The 18,888-nt window shown below is 34.5% G+C and overlaps 4 protein-coding genes across 7 annotated transcripts; 3 read left to right on the top strand and 1 right to left on the bottom strand.

The window, feature by feature from the left end:
- Positions 1 to 532: 532 nt before the first annotated feature.
- On the top strand, positions 533 to 5,085 carry LOC110789096 (uncharacterized). 4 transcript variants are annotated; one of them, XM_056838922.1, is made up of 3 exons: positions 581 to 658; positions 2,126 to 2,654; positions 3,155 to 5,085. In XM_056838922.1, the coding sequence occupies exon 3, from the start codon at positions 3,191 to 3,193 to the stop codon at positions 4,931 to 4,933; it is 1,743 nt and encodes a 580-aa protein (XP_056694900.1). In that variant the 5' UTR covers positions 581 to 658; positions 2,126 to 2,654; positions 3,155 to 3,190; the 3' UTR covers positions 4,934 to 5,085. The 4 variants fall into 4 exon arrangements, with proteins under 4 accessions (XP_021849438.1, XP_021849437.1, XP_056694900.1 ...); XM_021993746.2 differs by lacking the exon at positions 2,126 to 2,654 and having other exon boundaries at positions 533 to 658; XM_021993745.2 differs by lacking the exon at positions 2,126 to 2,654 and having other exon boundaries at positions 578 to 658; positions 3,055 to 5,085.
- A 1,120-nt stretch (positions 5,086 to 6,205) lies between these two features.
- LOC110789075 (calcium-dependent protein kinase 24) lies at positions 6,206 to 9,843 on the bottom strand. Its single transcript, XM_021993724.2, has 8 exons — positions 9,168 to 9,843; positions 8,598 to 8,721; positions 7,804 to 7,947; positions 7,504 to 7,656; positions 7,199 to 7,314; positions 6,846 to 7,013; positions 6,511 to 6,753; positions 6,206 to 6,415 (listed from the first exon to the last, which is right to left on the bottom strand). Exons 1-8 carry the CDS (start codon positions 9,711 to 9,713, stop codon positions 6,275 to 6,277), a joined length of 1,635 nt encoding a protein of 544 aa, XP_021849416.1. The 5' UTR covers positions 9,714 to 9,843; the 3' UTR covers positions 6,206 to 6,274.
- A 1,816-nt stretch (positions 9,844 to 11,659) lies between these two features.
- Positions 11,660 to 15,260, top strand: LOC130469508 (uncharacterized). Its single transcript, XM_056838854.1, has 5 exons — positions 11,660 to 11,738; positions 13,136 to 13,256; positions 13,580 to 14,046; positions 14,414 to 14,880; positions 15,145 to 15,260. The coding sequence occupies exons 1-5, from the start codon at positions 11,660 to 11,662 to the stop codon at positions 15,193 to 15,195; spliced, it is 1,185 nt and encodes a 394-aa protein (XP_056694832.1). The 3' UTR covers positions 15,196 to 15,260.
- A 98-nt stretch (positions 15,261 to 15,358) lies between these two features.
- Positions 15,359 to 17,717, top strand: LOC110789085 (uncharacterized). The gene is made up of 5 exons (XM_056838853.1): positions 15,359 to 15,376; positions 15,424 to 15,809; positions 16,385 to 16,562; positions 16,657 to 16,794; positions 16,920 to 17,717. Exons 1-5 carry the CDS (start codon positions 15,359 to 15,361, stop codon positions 17,259 to 17,261), a joined length of 1,062 nt encoding a protein of 353 aa, XP_056694831.1. The 3' UTR covers positions 17,262 to 17,717.
- The last annotated feature ends 1,171 nt before the right edge of the window (positions 17,718 to 18,888 follow it).

The raw sequence follows: 18,888 nt of genomic DNA, 5'->3' as shown, positions 1-18,888 counted from the left end.
CGGGTTTGTGTCATTGTCTGGTCAGGTCAGTTCTGTTATTGGGTATAATCTTGTTGGGTTCGGGCCGGGTCATGCATTAATGGGTCCAAAATCGGTTGTCAGTTTAAGGGGTTGGATACGGTCGGATTACGGATTTCTGTTTTAACAACATTTCTGGTCCTAGGTCGGATCCGGGTCTTTACGTATACAGGTCAATTTAGATCGATTTCTCGAGTCGGGTCAGTTTTTGACAGCTTTAGCTATTACTCCCTCCGCATTTATTTAAGAGATACACTTGGTCGGGCACGAGTATTAAGAAAAAGAATTGAATGAAATAAATTAATAAAGCAAGTGGGGTTTGGTAGATATTTTAATAAGTAAACAAGTGGGGACCATGTTATTTTGTAGAGTGGAGGTGAGGTGGGTTTCTAAAATTATTTGTTTAATAGGATGGTGGATCATAAGTTAAATTAGATTTATTATTTAATTAGATGGTGGGATGATAAGTTACTAAAAATGGTAATGTATCTCTTAAATAAATCCGGCCGGAAAAGACAAGTATATCTTTAAATAAATATGGAATTGGTAAATATTGGATGTCACTCTATTACGGCGGCCTCATCTAAACGAGCAACCGTAGCTCTTCCCACCTGCGACTTCAACAGTTCCAACTTTCAAGGTTCGCCTTTTCCCTCTCTTCTTGCCTTAATTCTGCGAAATAAATCATATTATCTTTTCATAAAATTGTTCCAAGAATAACATAACTAGGATCTTCAATCAAACTGGGCATCTATTATTTTTAGAAAGTTTACCCATTCGCCCCCCCCCTCCAATATTTAATTATAATTACAGAAATGAACGAATTATTATTTTCGAGGAGTTAAGAATTGTTATTCTGCTGCTAATTGGCATGTTAGGGTGCTTATAATTGAAATTGGAGGATACCCATTTTGAGTTCGGACCAAAAAGATTGAATTTTCACCTGCAATTTCGGTATGAAATTAGGATGTGGGTGTTTAAACTTAGGTTGGAACTCTAGGACATGTTTGGTATAAACTTAGGAAAATGGAAAGGAAAAGTGTTAGCTACTACAATATTAGTTGTTTGGTACGGTGGGAAAGAAATCACTTGTAACAAAGGGATCAAAGAGGGTAACAATGTTGTTACCACAAGGTTGGGACTTGGGAGAGGTAACAAATGATGGTAATGGACTAATGGTTACACTTAGGCTCCGTTTGGTAGGGCGTAAAACGTTTTCATGGAAAACGATTTTCCCCTTTTCAATCATTTTACGTTGTTTGGTTGGATAAGGGATGTAAAACAATTTTCCATGACTCACTCAAAGGTGGAAAACCCTTTTCCATTTGAAAGGGAGGGAAACCACTTTTCCTTATTTCCTCCTTACCTCCCTCTCCTTTCTTCCCCTCAATCTTCACCATTTTCTCCCATTTTCCTTTAAGTTACCAAACAAAGGAAAACTAGTTTGGAATTGTGTTTTCCCTTGAAAAATGTTTTCCATGGAAAATCATTTTACAATGAAAACGTTTTACGCCCTACCAAACGGAGCCTTAGTGGATTGGTAACAAATGATGGTAATGGACTAATGGTTACACTTAGTGGATTGAGTTACCACTCCTCTCCTCTCGTACCAAACATTGGGTAATAAAAATAGTTAATTGATTCCATTTCCTTTACTTAAAAACTCTATACCAAACATTATCTAAATCGGTTGTAAATTATGTTTAAGGCTTACCCAATTTTAGGTCTTGACCATTGAGCTTAAATTAAATGTGTTTGAGGAAGTATTGGTTGAACAAATTATTCGATGCCTGAAAATGGAGATGAAGTTGATTATTTGTGAACAAGTTTGATTAGCATGTTAGTCAATTATGGTAATTTTGACTTGGGGATGAATCTTCTAAAATTACTTATCTTATTGTTCTAATTTGAATGATTTATTATCCATTTTGTATTTGGGTCCTTGAGGACTGGATTCAGGGAAGTCGGGCTGACATAAGTCGTCTAAGTTACATAGCCAGTCTGCCTTTTTAAAGTCATTAACCGTTTATTTTCTGTTAGCCTTATTGGCCATAACAGTGGTTACATTCTCTGAGGATCATGTGTTATTGTGATTCTTTGTGTTTAGGAGCTGCCTGAATTTTGGTGATCGAAGGTTGCCAAAATGGAAGTGTGATTCGAAGGTTGCCAAAAAAGTGAGTGCAAGGAGGGGTACAATTTGGTGTAGAGGAGCCTTGGACTTCTATAGGAACTATACACTCTTTCAAAAGAACTTAAGAAGTTGGTGTTTAGTGTTTAGACAGTTGACTTAATTCATTAAGACATTGATGCGAGCAAGTTCGAATATTCAATTTTTGTTTAGGGTGTTACCAAACTCATGAACTAATGTTAGTATGTTACTCTGACTTGGGAGTTAGGACCACTTTGGTGATTCCATCATAACAAACTGCAATTCTATTTGGATCCTGAGGAATTTGGGTTAAAATCAAGTTTCTGAATATAATAATTATGTTAATGCCTCCCCTGGGTTATTTATCATGTTTGTAACTCGCAATAATGCGTCAAATCACCAAGGATCAAACAAGGCTGTGATTCATTTTGTTCAAGGACAACTCCAAAGTTTTGGCTTGGTATTTGACTCCTGCAACTTTTTGTGGGTAATTTCCAGTTAGTCGTGTAATTTATAAGGATTATATCATATTTTGATTTATTTTGTTTAGAGATTAGTGCTGTCCATTTCCGATGGAGCCAAAGATTCATTTGTTCTTTTGGCTGTGGGATGTATGGACTAAATCAAAATGGCTCTTAATACCTCTTCGCTTCCTTTCCATGAAGTAGAAGATGGTAGTCCCGTTGTTGTCCCGTTATCGCTTTTGGGTCAATTGGAAACAACCTCTCTGCAAATGCAGGGGTAAGGTTGCGTACGTCCGACCCCCCCTTACCCCGCTTCTTGCGGGAGCCTCTTTGAGGCAATGGGGTAATGATAATGATAGAGATTAGTGCTGTAGGCTGGTTGCTTATTTAAAGTCTTTATTATGCTGAATCTCTTTTTTCCAGTTTCTTGTTGAAGGTCTTAATGGTAATTCAGTAATGGATTGTGGGAGCTGCTTTAACATTAGTTTCTCTAAATGGTGATTTTCTTGCGCGCCTATTGTAGCATTGTCATTGTGACGAGGGTATATCTTAAGGATCTATGGAGGAACACAAGTTTTCCATTGGTCAGGAGTTTCCTGATGTCAAGGCTTTCCGAAATGCAATTAAAGAAGCTGCTATTGCACAACACTTTGAACTGCGTGTAGTAAAAAGTGATTTAATCCGTTATATTGCAAAATGTTCATTTGGAGACTGTCCATGGCGTATCCGTGCTGTTAAGATTTCTAATTCTCCCATATTCACTGTACGTAGTTTGGAACCTACACATACGTGTGGCTGCAATGCTCAGAATGCGCATAATCAGGCTTCTGTTGATTGGATCGTGAGTTTCATAGAGGAGCGACTGCGGGATAATATAAATTACAAGCCAAAAGATATATCACATGATATTCAAAAACAATATGGGATAACAATACCTTACAAGCAGGCTTGGCGTGCTAGGGAACGGGGCCTTGCAGCAATTTACGGTTCTTCTGAAGAGGGATATTTCCTTCTTCCTTCCTTTTGTGATCAAATAAAGAAATCAAATCCCGGAACTGTTGCAGAGGTTTATACTGATTGTGCAGATGATCGGTTTCAACGTCTCTTTGTTTTTTTTTATGCATCCATTTATGGGTTCCTGAACGGTTGCTTACCCGTGATAGGGCTTGGTGGGTTACAGCTTAAGAACAAGTATCTTGGGACCCTATTGGTAGCAACTTCTTTTGACGCAGATGGGGGGTTATTCCCCCTTGCTTTCGCTGTTGTTGATATGGAGAATGACGAGAGTTGGATATGGTTCTTGTCAGAGTTGCATAAAGCTCTAGAGATGAATACTCAGTGTATTCCACAGTTTGCGTTTTTGTCAGATGGATCAAAGGGTATAGCAGATGCTTTAAAAACAAAGTTCCCTAGTTCATTTCATGCTGTTTGCATGCGTCACTTGACTGACAGTATTGGCAAGGAGTTTAACGACTCCAGACTAGTGCATGCTCTGTGGCAAGCTGCTTCTGCAACAACTGTAGTTTCTTTCAAAGAAAAAATGGCAGAAATTGAGGACATATCATCTGAAGCAGCCAAGTGGTTGCAAGAGTTTCCTCCTCATAGTTGGGCACTTTTATATTTTCAAGGGATAAGATATGGTCATTTTTCCTCAAATGTTGAGGAATTCAATATATGGATTACTGAAGCATGTGAATTGCCTGTTATTCAGGTGATTGAGAAGATTTACAACAAACTGACAACCATGTTTGAGGAGCGACATTCTAAGAGTAAGTCGTGGACATCAGTTTTAGCTCCTTTTGCTGAAAAACGGATTGAAGAAGCCATTAAGTTGACATCCTCTTACCAAGTCCTTCAGTCTGACGAGTTTGAATTTGAGGTCATATCAGCTGAACGATCAGATATTGTAAACATTGGAACTCATTGTTGTTCATGTCGATATTGGCAACTATATCAAATCCCGTGTTCCCATGCAGTAGCAGCACTTCTTTCTTGCAAAAAAGATCCATATGCCTTGACAGTAAAATATTTTACTGTTGAGAGTTACAGGGAGACATATTTGCCCAAGTTGCACCCTATCCCCGGGAAAATTGAGTTGAAAAGGTCTGGCGAGTCTCTGGTAAATGAGGACATACAAGTGGTCCGACCACCCAAGTTCCGTCGCCCTCCAGGTAGGCCCGAGAAAAAGCGAATCTGCACCGACGATATTAATCGGGAGAAGCATGTTGTTCGCTGTAGCAGGTGTAACCAAACGGGGCATTACAAGACTACTTGCAAAGCAGAGTCTGCAGAAAGGATTTAACATTAGATCTGATCGTGTATTACTGAAAAGCTTAGTTGTAGATATCCTTGTGTATAAATCTGCACATCATTTGTGTAGCCACGAGCAATTTGGCATATTGGCCAAGACCTCAATGTGCATATATTAGGGGTATTTGTTTTGATCTCTCTCAATCTCTCTGTCAGTGTGTAGCCACGAGTTATAACCATTTGCTGGAAAATATTAATTCTGCCAAGGATGTGTTCATGTGCATTCACTCATCAGTTATTGAGGCGTTTACCTCTGGCAGTTGGAGCAGAACTTGTGCTGTGCAACTTCTGACTCACAACCAGGTATTTCTTACTCGTCTTGTTTATCATTGATGTTGCTTATCAACTTGATACCCTATTTGTTCTTCGTAATTTTAGTTGCATGATGCCATTACTTATGCATTCATCATGAACAAATTCAACTCAAAAAAGGGGTTTTTTTTTGTTTGAAATGTTGGTCGGAACAATGAGACTATCCCCAGTAAGATGTATGATTATATGCACTTATGCAGTATTATCACCCCCCTGGACCCTGATCAGAATTTGGGGCTGGTCTGCTTGGCTCCGTCCCGCTGTAGTCCTATTCACTCAATTTCACTCAATAGGCAGCTGTCCTGAATGTACTAGTAATCTTCTTTAGCTATGGACATATTTGACCCGAATTTTGTATGGTCAGCCTGGCGGCCTATGACCAGTTCTAGCATCATATTATGAAAAGGCAGGGTTATTATATCTTTATCTGTTAACAGGAACATAGATTGGACAGAGTAGCAGTGTCTAGTGAAGAACTGTTAGTTCAGCAGTCTGTAGAAAAACGCCGTGAATTTCTTTGTTTTCCCTGCATTCCATTGAAAATGCATAGGCGTATGGCTAGAGTACTTTGCATTCCCTACTCAATCCTCTCACAAAAGCGCGGTTTTCAGTTAACTTTTTTGCAACAGGCTAATAGCAATATTAACATCGTTATTTATGGCACATAATCATTAGTTGTTAATACCCTTGTATCTGAATTACTATTGTTATGCTTTTATTTCATTTTGCATTGTTAGAGTTTGAGCAATTTATACAGGTTTTGTTCTTTCTTTCTGGGAGTGGCTATTGGATGACCGTCTTCTGAACGTATTACTGAATCCACGCGTCATTAATTATCTCTAATTTGTTACGAGTATATATATACTTCGTATATACTTGTATCCCTCTTTGTTTATCGTATATACTTGTATCCCTCTTTGTTTATGTACCTGTATATGGTAGAAGAAGAGCAGAGCAGAGCAGGACAAAAATACAATATTGCGGATCCTCAAAAAATAACAAACAAAAAAGGATTTAAAAGTCATTTTAACAGCCCCGAATGGTTGAACAACTTGGTGCTCAATTTGTTAAACATAGCCTTTGAGTATTGACGAGAACACATCTTCCAATCCATTCCAGAGTGCATCATTGTCTTAAACTCGTTGTAGTCGATTCGGCCGTCCTGCATTTTTTGTAACTGTTAGATTTTTCAACCCAAGCTTAAGCTCGAACTCGACTCGGCTTGTTTACACCCTACTCGAAGAGTCGATCTATTACCTTGTTCAAGTCTGCATCGAAAAGAATGTCGCGTATAACTTGCTCGTTTTTGGTGCCATCAGTCGCATCAACGTCCGAAAAGAATTCCAATTTTAACTCTTCAAACTCAATGTAGCCACTTTGGTCTTTGTCAAAGTACTTGAATGCACGTAGAAGATGTTCATCATCACCCATTTTTTGAAGGTGGATTGATAGTGTTAGGAATTCTCCACAATCTAAGGTTCCATTCCCGTCCACGTCCGCCTACAATGTCACATTAATTAGAGAGGAGAACCGATACAATAAGACTTGACGGCCTGTTTGATAACCGATAATAATATAGACGAAAAACTTACAGCCTCTAGGATCATTTGAACATCAGAATCAGGAAGAACATGTCCAAGCTTAACAAGCCCTTGTTTAAGCTCTTCAAAGCTTAAACTCCCGTTCTTATCAGTGTCCATCATATTGAACGTTTTTCTTAGCTTTTCGATTTGTTCATCTGGCAAAGTGTCCGCAACCACCTGCATTCGGAAATATATAGTTCATATTTCATGTTTGTAAATAAATGTATGCATGTATGTAGGCATTACGATTTTTTTGTAACCAATCGAAGCGACACAGGGTTGAATCTTAGTGTATCATGGCAACAATTTGCAAAGAAAGGATTAACAAAAAAGAAATATAAGCTAGGTTTTTAGGTAGTTACTCTCAAAACTTTCTTCTTGAACTTGTTCATCAGGGAGAATTGCTTGATCCTTGTTCTCACATTTTGGCCTAATGGAACATCGGCATTGTTATTGGCATTTTTCATCCAAGGGTGTTCTGCATTCCAATAGGTGGAGAAAAAACCATCAAAAGCTTTATATAGTAAATTTGATTAAGGGAGTAGTTCTTAAAACATTGTAGAAGTTTTATAATCCAATGGACGACGGACACGACACAACTACTACCTTTGTCTAGATTCAGTTGTCACGTTACTAGTTCAGACTGATTTTAACAAGCAAGGCTTACCTAGGACTTCGTCGACAGTCATTCGACTATAAGGATTTTGATCAAGCATATGCTTTACAAGATCCTTTGCTAATGGAGAAACTCTTGGCCATGGATCTCTTTCAAAATCTATAACTCCTCTTACAATTGCTTGTGCTATTCCTTCTTCGGTCTCTACATGTATGCAAAAGTTGAACCCGTATCAGTCCGCATATATACTCGTCCTCGTTTATAATTCTACTTCCTCTGTCTAAAATTAGTTGTTACGTTACTGAATCTAAATATACTATCAACATGATTATTTACTACGTGAAAATTCACCTGCCCAAAAAGGGGGGACACCACAAAGTAATATGTAAAGGATAACACCAGCACTCCAAACATCGATCTCAGGTCCATAGTTCCTTCTTAGAACTTCAGGTGCCATGTAATATGGACTTCCCACTATTTCGTTGAACCGTTGACCTAAACCATTCACCATTTTAGCTTAGTTATTCGTACAAAGTTAGAAAAATCCAATAATATATAAAATTCATGTATACACTAGTAGAAAATTTGTCGAATGACGCAGCTCATACACTATGGCTCCGTTTGGTAAGGCGTAAAACGTTTTTATTGGAAAATGATTTTCCATGGAAAACATTTTTCAAGGGAAAACACAATTCCAAACTAGTTTTCCTTTGTTTGGTACCTTAAAGGAAAATGGGAGAAGATGGTGAAGATTGAGGGGAAGAAAGGAGAGGGAGGTAAGGAGGAAAGAAGGAAAAGTGGTTTCCCTCCATTTCAAATGGAAAAGGGTTTTTCACCTTTTAGGGAATTATGGAAAATTATTTTCCATCCCTTACCCAACCAAACAACGTAAAATGATTGAAGAGGGAAAAATCGTTTTCCATGAAAACGTTTTACGCCCTACCAAACGGAGCCTACATGAAAAGATATTTAAATTATGTAAATAATTTCAGGTTTATTTTTCTTATTATTTTCTTCATGTTCATTAGATGCTCAATTAATGTTCATTGGGGTGTATGGTAATCATTGTACACCCAGGTGTATAATCCGAATTGCGATATATTATCATGCTTAAAATTATCATGCATGCATAAATATAAAATTACCTGGCTCGAAAAATATGGAGAGCCCAAAATCAATGGCTTTAAGGGCAGCATTCTCATTTTTGTTAGCAAACAAGAAATTCTCAGGCTTGAGATCCCGGTGTATGACTCCATGTGCATGGCAAACCTACATGCAATAACAAACAATTCAAATACAATTTGGAAATTTTAATTTCAAAATAAAAAATAATAGAAATTATGCATATATTTTATTAACATGCAGCCTAATCAATTACATACTTCCTCCATTTTTTTTAATTGCACCATCTGGGATTTCACGCTTGCCAATGCACTATTTTAACTACTAGTATCTCTCATTATACATTTTAAAAAATTATAAAAATTTGATAATTTGAAAGTATATTTCGAGACGAATCTAACAAGATCCCACATGAGTATATTTTTCCTTACATATAAATCACAAAAAATAACTATATAAGAATAAGAGAATAGTGCTAAAACCAAGATGGTGCAATTATAAAAAACGGAGGAAGTATTTACATTTATTTAAATTAAAAAATAAAAATAAAAACTAGTTTAATATATAAAAGAAATGCAATAATAAGTAGTTACCTTAACGACTTGCAAAATGGTCCTAACAACTTGAGAAGCAGCCCTCTCACAATAATGTCCCCTAGAAACAATCCTATCAAAAAGTTCACCACCTTGACATAATTCCATAACCAAATAAACGGCTTCTTTATCTTCATAAGCTTCTTTAAAGGCAACAATATTAGGGTGTTTAGGAAAATGTCTCATTATCTCAACTTCCCTCTTAACATCCTCGATATCAACCTCGGTTCTAAGCTTGCTCTTTGATATAGTTTTGCAAGCGTAGTTTTCCCCGGTCGCCACCTCCGTACATTGGTAGGTAACACCAAACTCACCCCTTCCCAACTCCTTCCCAAAGGTGTACTTTTGTTTAATGTTGTCCCCCACCGTAGGGTTCGATAACACGTTAATCAACCTCGAGTTGTTTGTCGATTTCCTCCCCGCCGTGGTGGTGTACTCCTCCGATACTCCCCGTGATCGCCTTGAACGGCCATTCGTCCTAGCCCTAATCTTTCTTCTTAGGTTTCGCGATCCGTTGGGGGGAAACGTTGAAATGCAACCTCCCATCTCTAGGGACCTAGAGGGAGGGTTACGTTCCTTGACTTTTTTTTTGTCCTATAAGCTCTTTTCTTTTCTTTGGTGGAAATTATTAAGGAAAAAGAAGAGAAAATGGGATGGTTTAATTTTAGAGGAAAATGAAAAAAAGAAAAAAAAGGGAGGAGAAATCATAGGGATTAATTTTATGTAATTATAATAAATGGTTGGTGATATGTATATGCAATTGTAAGGCAACGTACCTAATTACTAGGGGGTTGTTTGGATTTAGTTATTTTTGTGTAATTAGGAATCATTGCTTGCACGTTGTTAGTTAGTTAGCTAGGTGTTCTATCATTGATTTTCTTGTTTTGATAGTTGTCACATACTCATCCTTTTGTGACTTTGTCTAACAAAAAATCAAAAATATTTGTTTGTCCTTTAATTTTACATCATTTTTAACCTATTTTAATACATATCCTCTCTTTGGTTAATCATGCATTATTTCATCAACTCATCTTTCACCTTTTCTTATTACTCCGAAACCTCTCTTTTTTTTACAAAAGGTTTTGCAAGCATCAGGTGTATAATAAATTTATTATATATTGGATTAATTTTTATCTAACTTTGTATATTTTTACATATCATGTAAATAAATTGATGGATAAATATTTTAAAGGGTTGCATGGTTACATTGTATCGGGTCGGAATAACTTTTAAGCATTTTAAGTTAATTTTAACTATGCCTTACAAAATTTATTGTACATCGACCTTAAATAAAAATTTGTGTTTCCGGCCGTTTTGACTTTTTATACTATTAACATTATGCATTTTGCCTATCTTTCGTGATATCTTTTTGAAAAATGAGATTACGTACGTTGGTTTTTGTTAAAATTTTCTCAATGTATTTTTTTTAATGATATGTATAAATCTTAGGGCTGTAAATAAGTATTTAGTGTACGTATTTCATAAGTTGGAATTTATTTGATTTAGGTATGCATGCTAAAATAAGGCATTTATTGGTGTATACTCCCTCCGTCCCTTAATACTCGCACCGTTTTGACTGGACACGCTTGCCAATTCACTTCTTTGACCATCAATGACTTTAATTACATATTATAAAAACTTATAAAATATTAATATTTTGAAAATATGTATTAAGATGAAGCCAACAATATATTATATACTAATATTTGTTTTCATATACTATAAATAAAATAAGGTCAAAGTGAATTATGTGAATAGTGCAAAAAGTCAAAACGGTGCGAGTATTAAGGGACAGAGGGAGTATATTTAAACCTCATTACTTCATACTAGTACATACGAAGTACTCCGTATAAGTTAATGTTTCCATTGATGTATAACATATACTCCGTGTAATTTAATGTTTACATTTTTAACTTCTTAAATACAACCCAACACTAAAGATACATTGTACTTCATTTTATTTTTCTTTTGTGGTTAATTAAATATATTAAGGATTGAAGTAAGGTATTGCAAAACGTGACCAAATAAAACAGTTCACCTAATAATAAAACGTACTTCATAGTAAGCACAATAAAGTGCTCTAGTAATACATCATTATCAATTTATCACCCATCAATTAATAATTTAATACACTTTTTTTATATTATATTAAATTAAATTAGTACGTGTAATATTAATTCAAAAAAAATAAAAATAGTACGTGTAATAAGACGATCATGTACCAACAAACTTACAAAAACATGGAAAGGGGACAAAGACAATTCCAATTCCCCCCCAAATCACGTGCTTGAACTTTCCAACAGCAACAATGATTTTTTATTAATTTTTTTTAAAGAAAAACAGTAAATTGGAAACCCATGTCTCATGAGGGTTTCTAAACCTCAAGTGGCTTGTGACTTCGAGAAATTCCGAGTTAATCTCACTGATTGGAAAAAATTTCCAACCAAATGACATTTTTGTAAATATTTTGCCCGAAAACTATATATGGTATAATGTTAAGTGTTGACTGTATATTTGTAGTTATTGACAGCATATTACTCGGTGTTGATTGTATACCACTTGTCGTTGACCGTATATTTTATGATTGCTGATGAATTACTAAAATACAATATTGTTTATTAGTAAGTGATTGATTGTATATTTATAGTTTACAAACTTTTGTATAAGGCGGTCTTTCCTGTGAGACCACCTTATACTGGGTTCTGTTCGCGGGTCAAATACAGCCCAAATTCTCGCGGGTCGAAAATATTCGGATCCTATAAAAACATTGGTTTCCTGATCTATTTCCTCATTTTCATTTTCGTTTCATTTTCAAATCACACTGTTCTCATTTAAGAGAGAGAAAGTGACGGTTCTTCTTCATCTTTTCGCGCCGATCGTTTTTCTTCCAAATCACGCTTCACTTCTGGTCGTTTTTGGTTCAATTCTGCTATTTATTCTTCCGAAATTGGCTCAAGCTCCGTTATTGTTCTTTGTCTCTTCGATTTTGTAAGTGTTTCCTTCAATTTAACTTTCAATTTTTGTTGTTTTTGGATTTTCTTCTCTTTTTCTAGTTTAATTTAGTCTGTATACTCGTTTTATTTTGCTTTTAATCTACATTTTGGTATGCATGTATATTGTTAGGGTTTGTGTTCATTTTAGGGTTTTACTGTGATTTTTAGGTTTTACTTTAATGTCGTTGCGTTTTTGTGCATTTTTTGTTCTTCATTTTTGCTATTTTTCATCGATTATATGATTCTTCTTGATTTTCCGTTTATGTTAGGGTTTTCGTCGATTTTTTAAGATTTTCATGTATTTGTTGTGATTTTCTGAGATTTGTGCTTACGTTTTCCGATTCTTCTTCTACAACTGCGCGATTGTTCTCTTTTTTGTGCTATTATTGTTAGAACTTCATTTTTCGTACTTTTTATTTGAATTTCAGGTTGTCAGATTCATTATTTTTATGTGTTTTTCTTTTGGAACTGCTTGAAAATGCTTTTTCCCATTTATTTTTTGCTATGCTTTTGAATTTTTGTTGTTTTAGTTTAGAATTTTGGTTGTTTAGTTAAGGTATCAGTAGTTTTAGTTTTTTTTTTTATTAATAATCACAATTAAGAATATCTTAACAACATGTATGTTTCAGTTATGTATTTTAACATGTTAGTTACATATTTTAACCTATTAGTTAACTATTCAACTCAAATAGTTATGTGTTTTCATAAATTAGTTATAACCAATTAGTTATCTATACAGACGAATTAGTTTCATATTTTACCATATTAGTTACACATTTACATACATTAGTTATCTATACACACTAAATAGTTACAAACTTTCTAGTTTTCAGTGATTTGTTTTTTGAATTTTGATTTGTTGACTTACGTTGTGTATTTTTTTCAGGTATCAAAATGGCTAGAACAAAAAATGCAGCGAAGACATCTGAGGATGATCCTCATATTAAGAATGCAGATCCTGATTTAGTGAAACAGAACAAGAAGTTGCTGCTGATGTAGGGTATGAGGCTGTTCCGTCCAGAAAAGGGACAAAGAAAACACAAAAAGTGAAGTTGGAGTATGTAGAGCCTGATGGTAAAACAATTGAGTTGGATAGGTATAAATTTTATCCTCTTTTTATTCATTGACTGAGACCTATTAGTTATACATTTAGTTTAATTAGTCATTGATTGAAACCTATTAGTTCAACAGTAAATTCAACTAGCTAAACTTTCATTTGAATTTTTTAAGTTGTGAAACCAATTAGTTAAGATTTGACATCAATTAGTGTCATTGTACAAGTAATTAGTTAAACATCCAATGTATTTAGTTATGGACTGAAACTAATAGTGTAGTTTTCCTATTAATTTAGTCATATCTCTTATGTTCCAATTATTACATTATTGGTTCTTTGTTTTAAGTTCTTTTGTTCTTTTCTAGGGATTTTACACCCATCTGTAGACCAGAAGCTCTCATTAATATGCTATCTATCATCAAGGAGAAAGACAAACAAGTCAAGGCCATAACTGAAATTGGATTTGGTGGCCTGCTGTCTATTCGTCTTCCTGATATTAACAAGAAGCTTATTTGCTGGATTCTTGAGAAATTTAACAGTGTTGGTCATATGCTGCAGTTTGGGGAAGGCCGGAAATATGGTGTGCAGCTATATGATTATGATGTGTATGACGTGTTTAGGCTGCCCTTGGTGAAAGGTGTTGATGTTGAAGAAACACCCAGGAAGAGGGTTGAGGGAGATGGAACGTTTGAAATGATCCAGAGGTGGTTTAGAAAATATAACAAAAAAGACAATGTGCAATCTGCTGCTTTGTCTGAGGTGGAGATTTATCTTGCAAATACTAACGAGTACGGAGATGAATTCAAGCGTGCGTTTGTGATTTACGCTTTAGGTAATCCATTTTTGTAATTAATTATTTATTCTACCTTAACTAATTGGTTAAAATGCTTCACTAATTCCTTCTATTCTTTAACTAGTTTCTTTTAATACTTAACTACTTATATTCTCAGTGATTTATTGTTTCGAAAAATTTTCAGTATTTTTATTTCACATCTTAACTAATTGTAATGAAAATTTAACTAATTATTTGATTTTTTTAACTAAATGCTTGAAATGCTTCACTAATTCCTGTTTTTAACTAAGTGAACTGATTGTTCAACTACTTACTGTCTCAGTGTGACTAATTGAACTGCATGCTTAACTAATTTATTCAATTGCTTCACTGATTTGTTTTTGTGATGAACTGATTGGTTTGACAGGTGTTTTCTTGGCTCCCACGTCTAACCGTTTGGTAGACATTAAGCTTCTTAAGGCAGTAGAGGATGTTTCAAAAATTGCGAAACAAAATTGGTGCAAGTACGTGCTTGACCATTTGGGGTTGGCTGTATGTAGGTGGAACGAAAAAATTACTAATACTAGAGTTGGCGGTTGTTTACAATTTTTGGAGATTATATATCTTCAAAGAGCTTTATTCCGTGGTGTAAGTCCGCCCAAGGAGATTCCGCTTGTGCAACATTGGTCTCCTGATGAAGTATCTGAACGTGTAGCTGCTGAGGTGAAAATGGGTTTTGGGCTAGCTGCTGTTGATTTAACGAGCTATCCTTTGTCAAAGTCTCTTGGTGATTTGTCGGGGATACCTCATTCTGCATCGGGAAGTAAGATGATTGAGTTTGCTATTCCTGAAGGTTTTCAGACAAATGATGATATTGAAAAGAGCTGCGATGATGTAAGTCAGTTTATTTTTTTCAATTTTATTTTTATTTGGTTTAGTTAAGGAATCCTACTTATTAGTGATGAACTGATACCAATTAGTTAATCTACTAAGGCAATTAGTTAACAATTTTATTATTTCTCAGTCACACATATTAGTTAAGTAATTCAAGAAATTAGTTACATGGTGTCTTGTATTAGTTAAGTTATTAAATTAAATAGTTATACATTGTTTGATACTATTATTAGTTTTAGCTAATTTTTTTCATTTTTTGTGAAGGAGTTGGAAGTAGCATTGAAAAAGTATTGCCGGGATTTATACATTGTTTAAAATTTTCATCAGCAGCATATCAGTACGTTAAAGAAGGGAAGACAACAATTGTCAGATAGTCCTGGTTATGGAGATCCGATATTTTTGGAGATTATAGACTCCATTGTTGCATATGCTGAAGATCTGAAGAAAAATAACAGTTGTGCTGCCGGTGCTGGTAATGATGCATCTGAAAAGAATGGTGTTGCTTCTGGTCTTGCCGGTGCTGGTAATGATGCAGGTGAAAAGAATGGTGTTGGTGTTGCTTCTGGTTCTGTCGGTGCCGGTAATGATGAGGCTGAAAAGAATGGTGCTGCTTCTGGTGCTGCCGGTGTTGGTAGTGGTGCAGGTGAAAAGAACGCTCCTGCTTTTGGTTCTGTTGGTGATGGTAGCGGTGCAGATAAAAAGAATGATGCTGCTTCTGGTTCTGTTCCTTCAACGAGTGATACATCTGGTGGTCGTCAACCAGAAAATGATAATCTTTGTTGCAGCATAGCACTTGGTTCACCTGATGAAGAAGTTTTCTGTGTATCTGCATTCATGCTTAGGTACCCTAAGACTCTCTCCCAAGAGGCAAAGCTTGAAAAAGAGGTTCTGGACTTCTGTTTTCTTGAAGATGAGTGTGTTGATCCAAAGTAAGTTGTGTTTCTGTATTTACTTATTCATTTCATAGTTTTAGTTAAGAATTTGTATCAATTAGTAATTAGTTTTTAGTAAATAGTTAAAATAAATTAGTTATGAATTTTTTAGTAATTAATTAGGATTTTATAGTCATTAGTTTAGAATTTTCACAAAATAGTTAGACAATATCATATACTAGTTAACAAATCATATCATTTAGTTAAGCCTTAAAAATGGACTTCTGTTTTCATGAAGATGATTTTATTGATCAAAAGTAAGTTGTGTTTCTGAATTAGTTATTCATTTTATAGTTTTAGTTAAGAATGTGTATCAATTAGTAATGAGTTTTTAGTAAATAGTTAACATAAATTAGTTATGAATTTTTAGTTATCAATTAGGATTTTATAGTCATTAGTTTAGAATTTTTACCAATTAGTTAGAGAATATCATGTATTAGTTAACTAATCATGTCATTTAGTTAAGCCTTAAAAAATATGCAACTTAACTAAATTGTGAAGCACAAGAACCTATTAGTTAAAAATTACATCAATTATTTAAACACTAACATAAATTAATGATTGTGTAACAGGGCTGAACTTTTTGTTTATGGTTTGGTTCATAAGATAACAAGAGAAGAGATGCAAAGTTTGCTCCCTGATAGGAAAATCTTATCCAATATTGTCGAGTCTTGGGCCATTCTATTAAATAGAAAGCAATTTGAGCTGAATTATCAAGGGTGTAACTTCTATTTCGGAACTGAGTATACGGTACGATTATTTCTTTGTTATTATTCATTACACCAAAATTTGTTACTATGTTTTTTCTCTATTTATTAAATAAATTTATTTTATTATTTTTTAGATCAAGCTAAAAGATCTTGTTTCGAATGAGAAGTCAATGGACTCTGAACAACAAATTTCTGAAGAGCTTTTAAGTAGTTGGAAACATTGGGTGGAGGACATCAATGACCACCGATGGGATCTTAAAACTGTTTCCATGGTAAGTTTGTATTCTTAATAGTTATGAATTTATAGGTTATAGTTAAGACATTGTATTAATTAGTTAAAATTTTATGTCTTTTAGTTATGGTTTTTCTGATTCTGTTTTTCTTCATTTTTTTGCAGTTTTACTTGCCTATTCATTATGGGGAGCACTTTTCTCTTCTAATTGTCAACTTCAACAGTAAAACTCTTGTATATGTTGACAACGTCATTTCTACGAAGAAGGTGTTGTCTATATACAGGACAATAATGTCCTTTATGATTGAAGCGTTCTACAATTACTTGATGGAAATTGATCATCCATCAGCTTCCGAGCTTTTAGATTTCGAAATGACATATCTTGATTTCCCTGGAAGATCAAAAACCCCTAATCATGTAGATTGTGGGGTTTTTCTGTTGATGGCAATGCACTTTTTTGACGGAGAGGAGATGACTTGTGATCTCTCCAAGGTAATTCTCTTTTAGTTAAGTGTTTTCAATATTTTTAAGTGTTTTTAAAAGAATTAGTTAATTGTTTAGATTTATTGGTTAAACATTATTTTATTTTATTTTAGTATTCAACCAATTAGTTAAGAACTGAAATCAATTAGTTAAGTACATATGGGAATTAGTTAAGTACATATGGAAATTAGTTAAGTATAAATGGCAATTAGTTAAGTATACATGGCAATAAGTTAACTGTGAAATCCAATTAGTTAAGTAGATATGGAAATTAGTTAACTGTGAAATACAATTAGTTAAATATTTATACCAATTAGTTAACTGTGAAATTCAATTAGTTAAGCAATTAGTTAGACTGGTTAGTTAGTTAAGTACACATGACAATTAGTTAACTGTGAAATACAATTAGTTAAGTATATATGGCAATTAGTTAACTGTGAAATACAATTAGTTAAATATTATAGAAATTAGTTAACTGTGAAACTCAATTACTAATTAGTCTGTTTTTCTTTTTTTTTTCAGCGTTCAAGCAGAATTCAATGCAGAGCTAAGGTTTGTAGTGCCTTAGTTCTGTCTGATTTGAACCAAATTCAACAAGATGTGCTCAAGGAAATTGAAGGATTCAACTCCGTGAAAGCTGGTATTGCCCCCGCTATCCATGATCGTCAACTGAAGAAGATTGAAGAACAGAAGAAGAAGAAAGAAGAAGACGAAAAGAGGCGTAAACAAGAAGAAGAGGCTACTGCCCAGTTGCAAGAACAACTGAAACAGAAGAAGGCTGCTGCTGTGCAGAAGAGACTACAAACTATTGCTTTGAAGAAGGCACAGAAGGCAGCAGCAGCAGAGAATGCCAAAGAAGATGTTTCTGAACCACTTAAAACATATGCCATGACAAGGCGTGGAGCCAAGACTGCAACAACAGCCCCCACATCAGGAACTGAAGAACCGAGCATGAAAAGACATAAAGTTGACGAGTGAATCAACTTAGGAGTTGGTCTAGTTGTGAAATTTGCCAAACATTTTAGGTGATAGTGGTTTTAGTTGATAGTGGTTCTTTTTTCTAACAAATTAACATGTGGTACTGTTAGTTGCACATTTAGTTAAATCTCTGAAACAATTAGTTAAGTAATCCAACTAGTTCGTGATGTCATTGAAACAATTAGTTAATCAATGTAATCTAGTTAAACAATGTAATCCAATTAGTTAAGTAATCCAACTAGTTAGTAAAGTCTCTGATACAAATAGTTAAGTAATCCAACTAGTTAGTGCAGTTCATTAGAACAAAATAGTTAAGCAAACCAACCACTTAGTTACACTAATGAACCAATTAGTCAAACAACTCAACCAATTAGTTAAACAATGCAAGACATTAGTTAAAAAAATGGAACACTTGGTTAAATCAAGTATTGCAATCCAATTAGTTAAGAAATGGAAGCCTTTAGTTCATAAATTGAGCTGCTTAGTTAAATAATCAAAGCAATTAGTTAAACAATTGCAAGATAAATAAATAATGTGAAGTAAAAATTGAAGTAGTATTAAAAATCAAGTATAAATATTTGTGTTTTCTCTTTGAATATTTTGTCTGATAGTTTCACTACACAATCACTTTCTTTGACTAATTCCTGTTCATATTCAATTAATTACACAAATC

Source organism: Spinacia oleracea, chromosome 3, assembly GCF_020520425.1.
Source record: "Spinacia oleracea cultivar Varoflay chromosome 3, BTI_SOV_V1, whole genome shotgun sequence".
Classification (NCBI taxonomy): Eukaryota; Viridiplantae; Streptophyta; class Magnoliopsida; order Caryophyllales; family Amaranthaceae; genus Spinacia; species Spinacia oleracea.
This window is presented reverse-complemented; position numbering and strand designations above follow the sequence as displayed.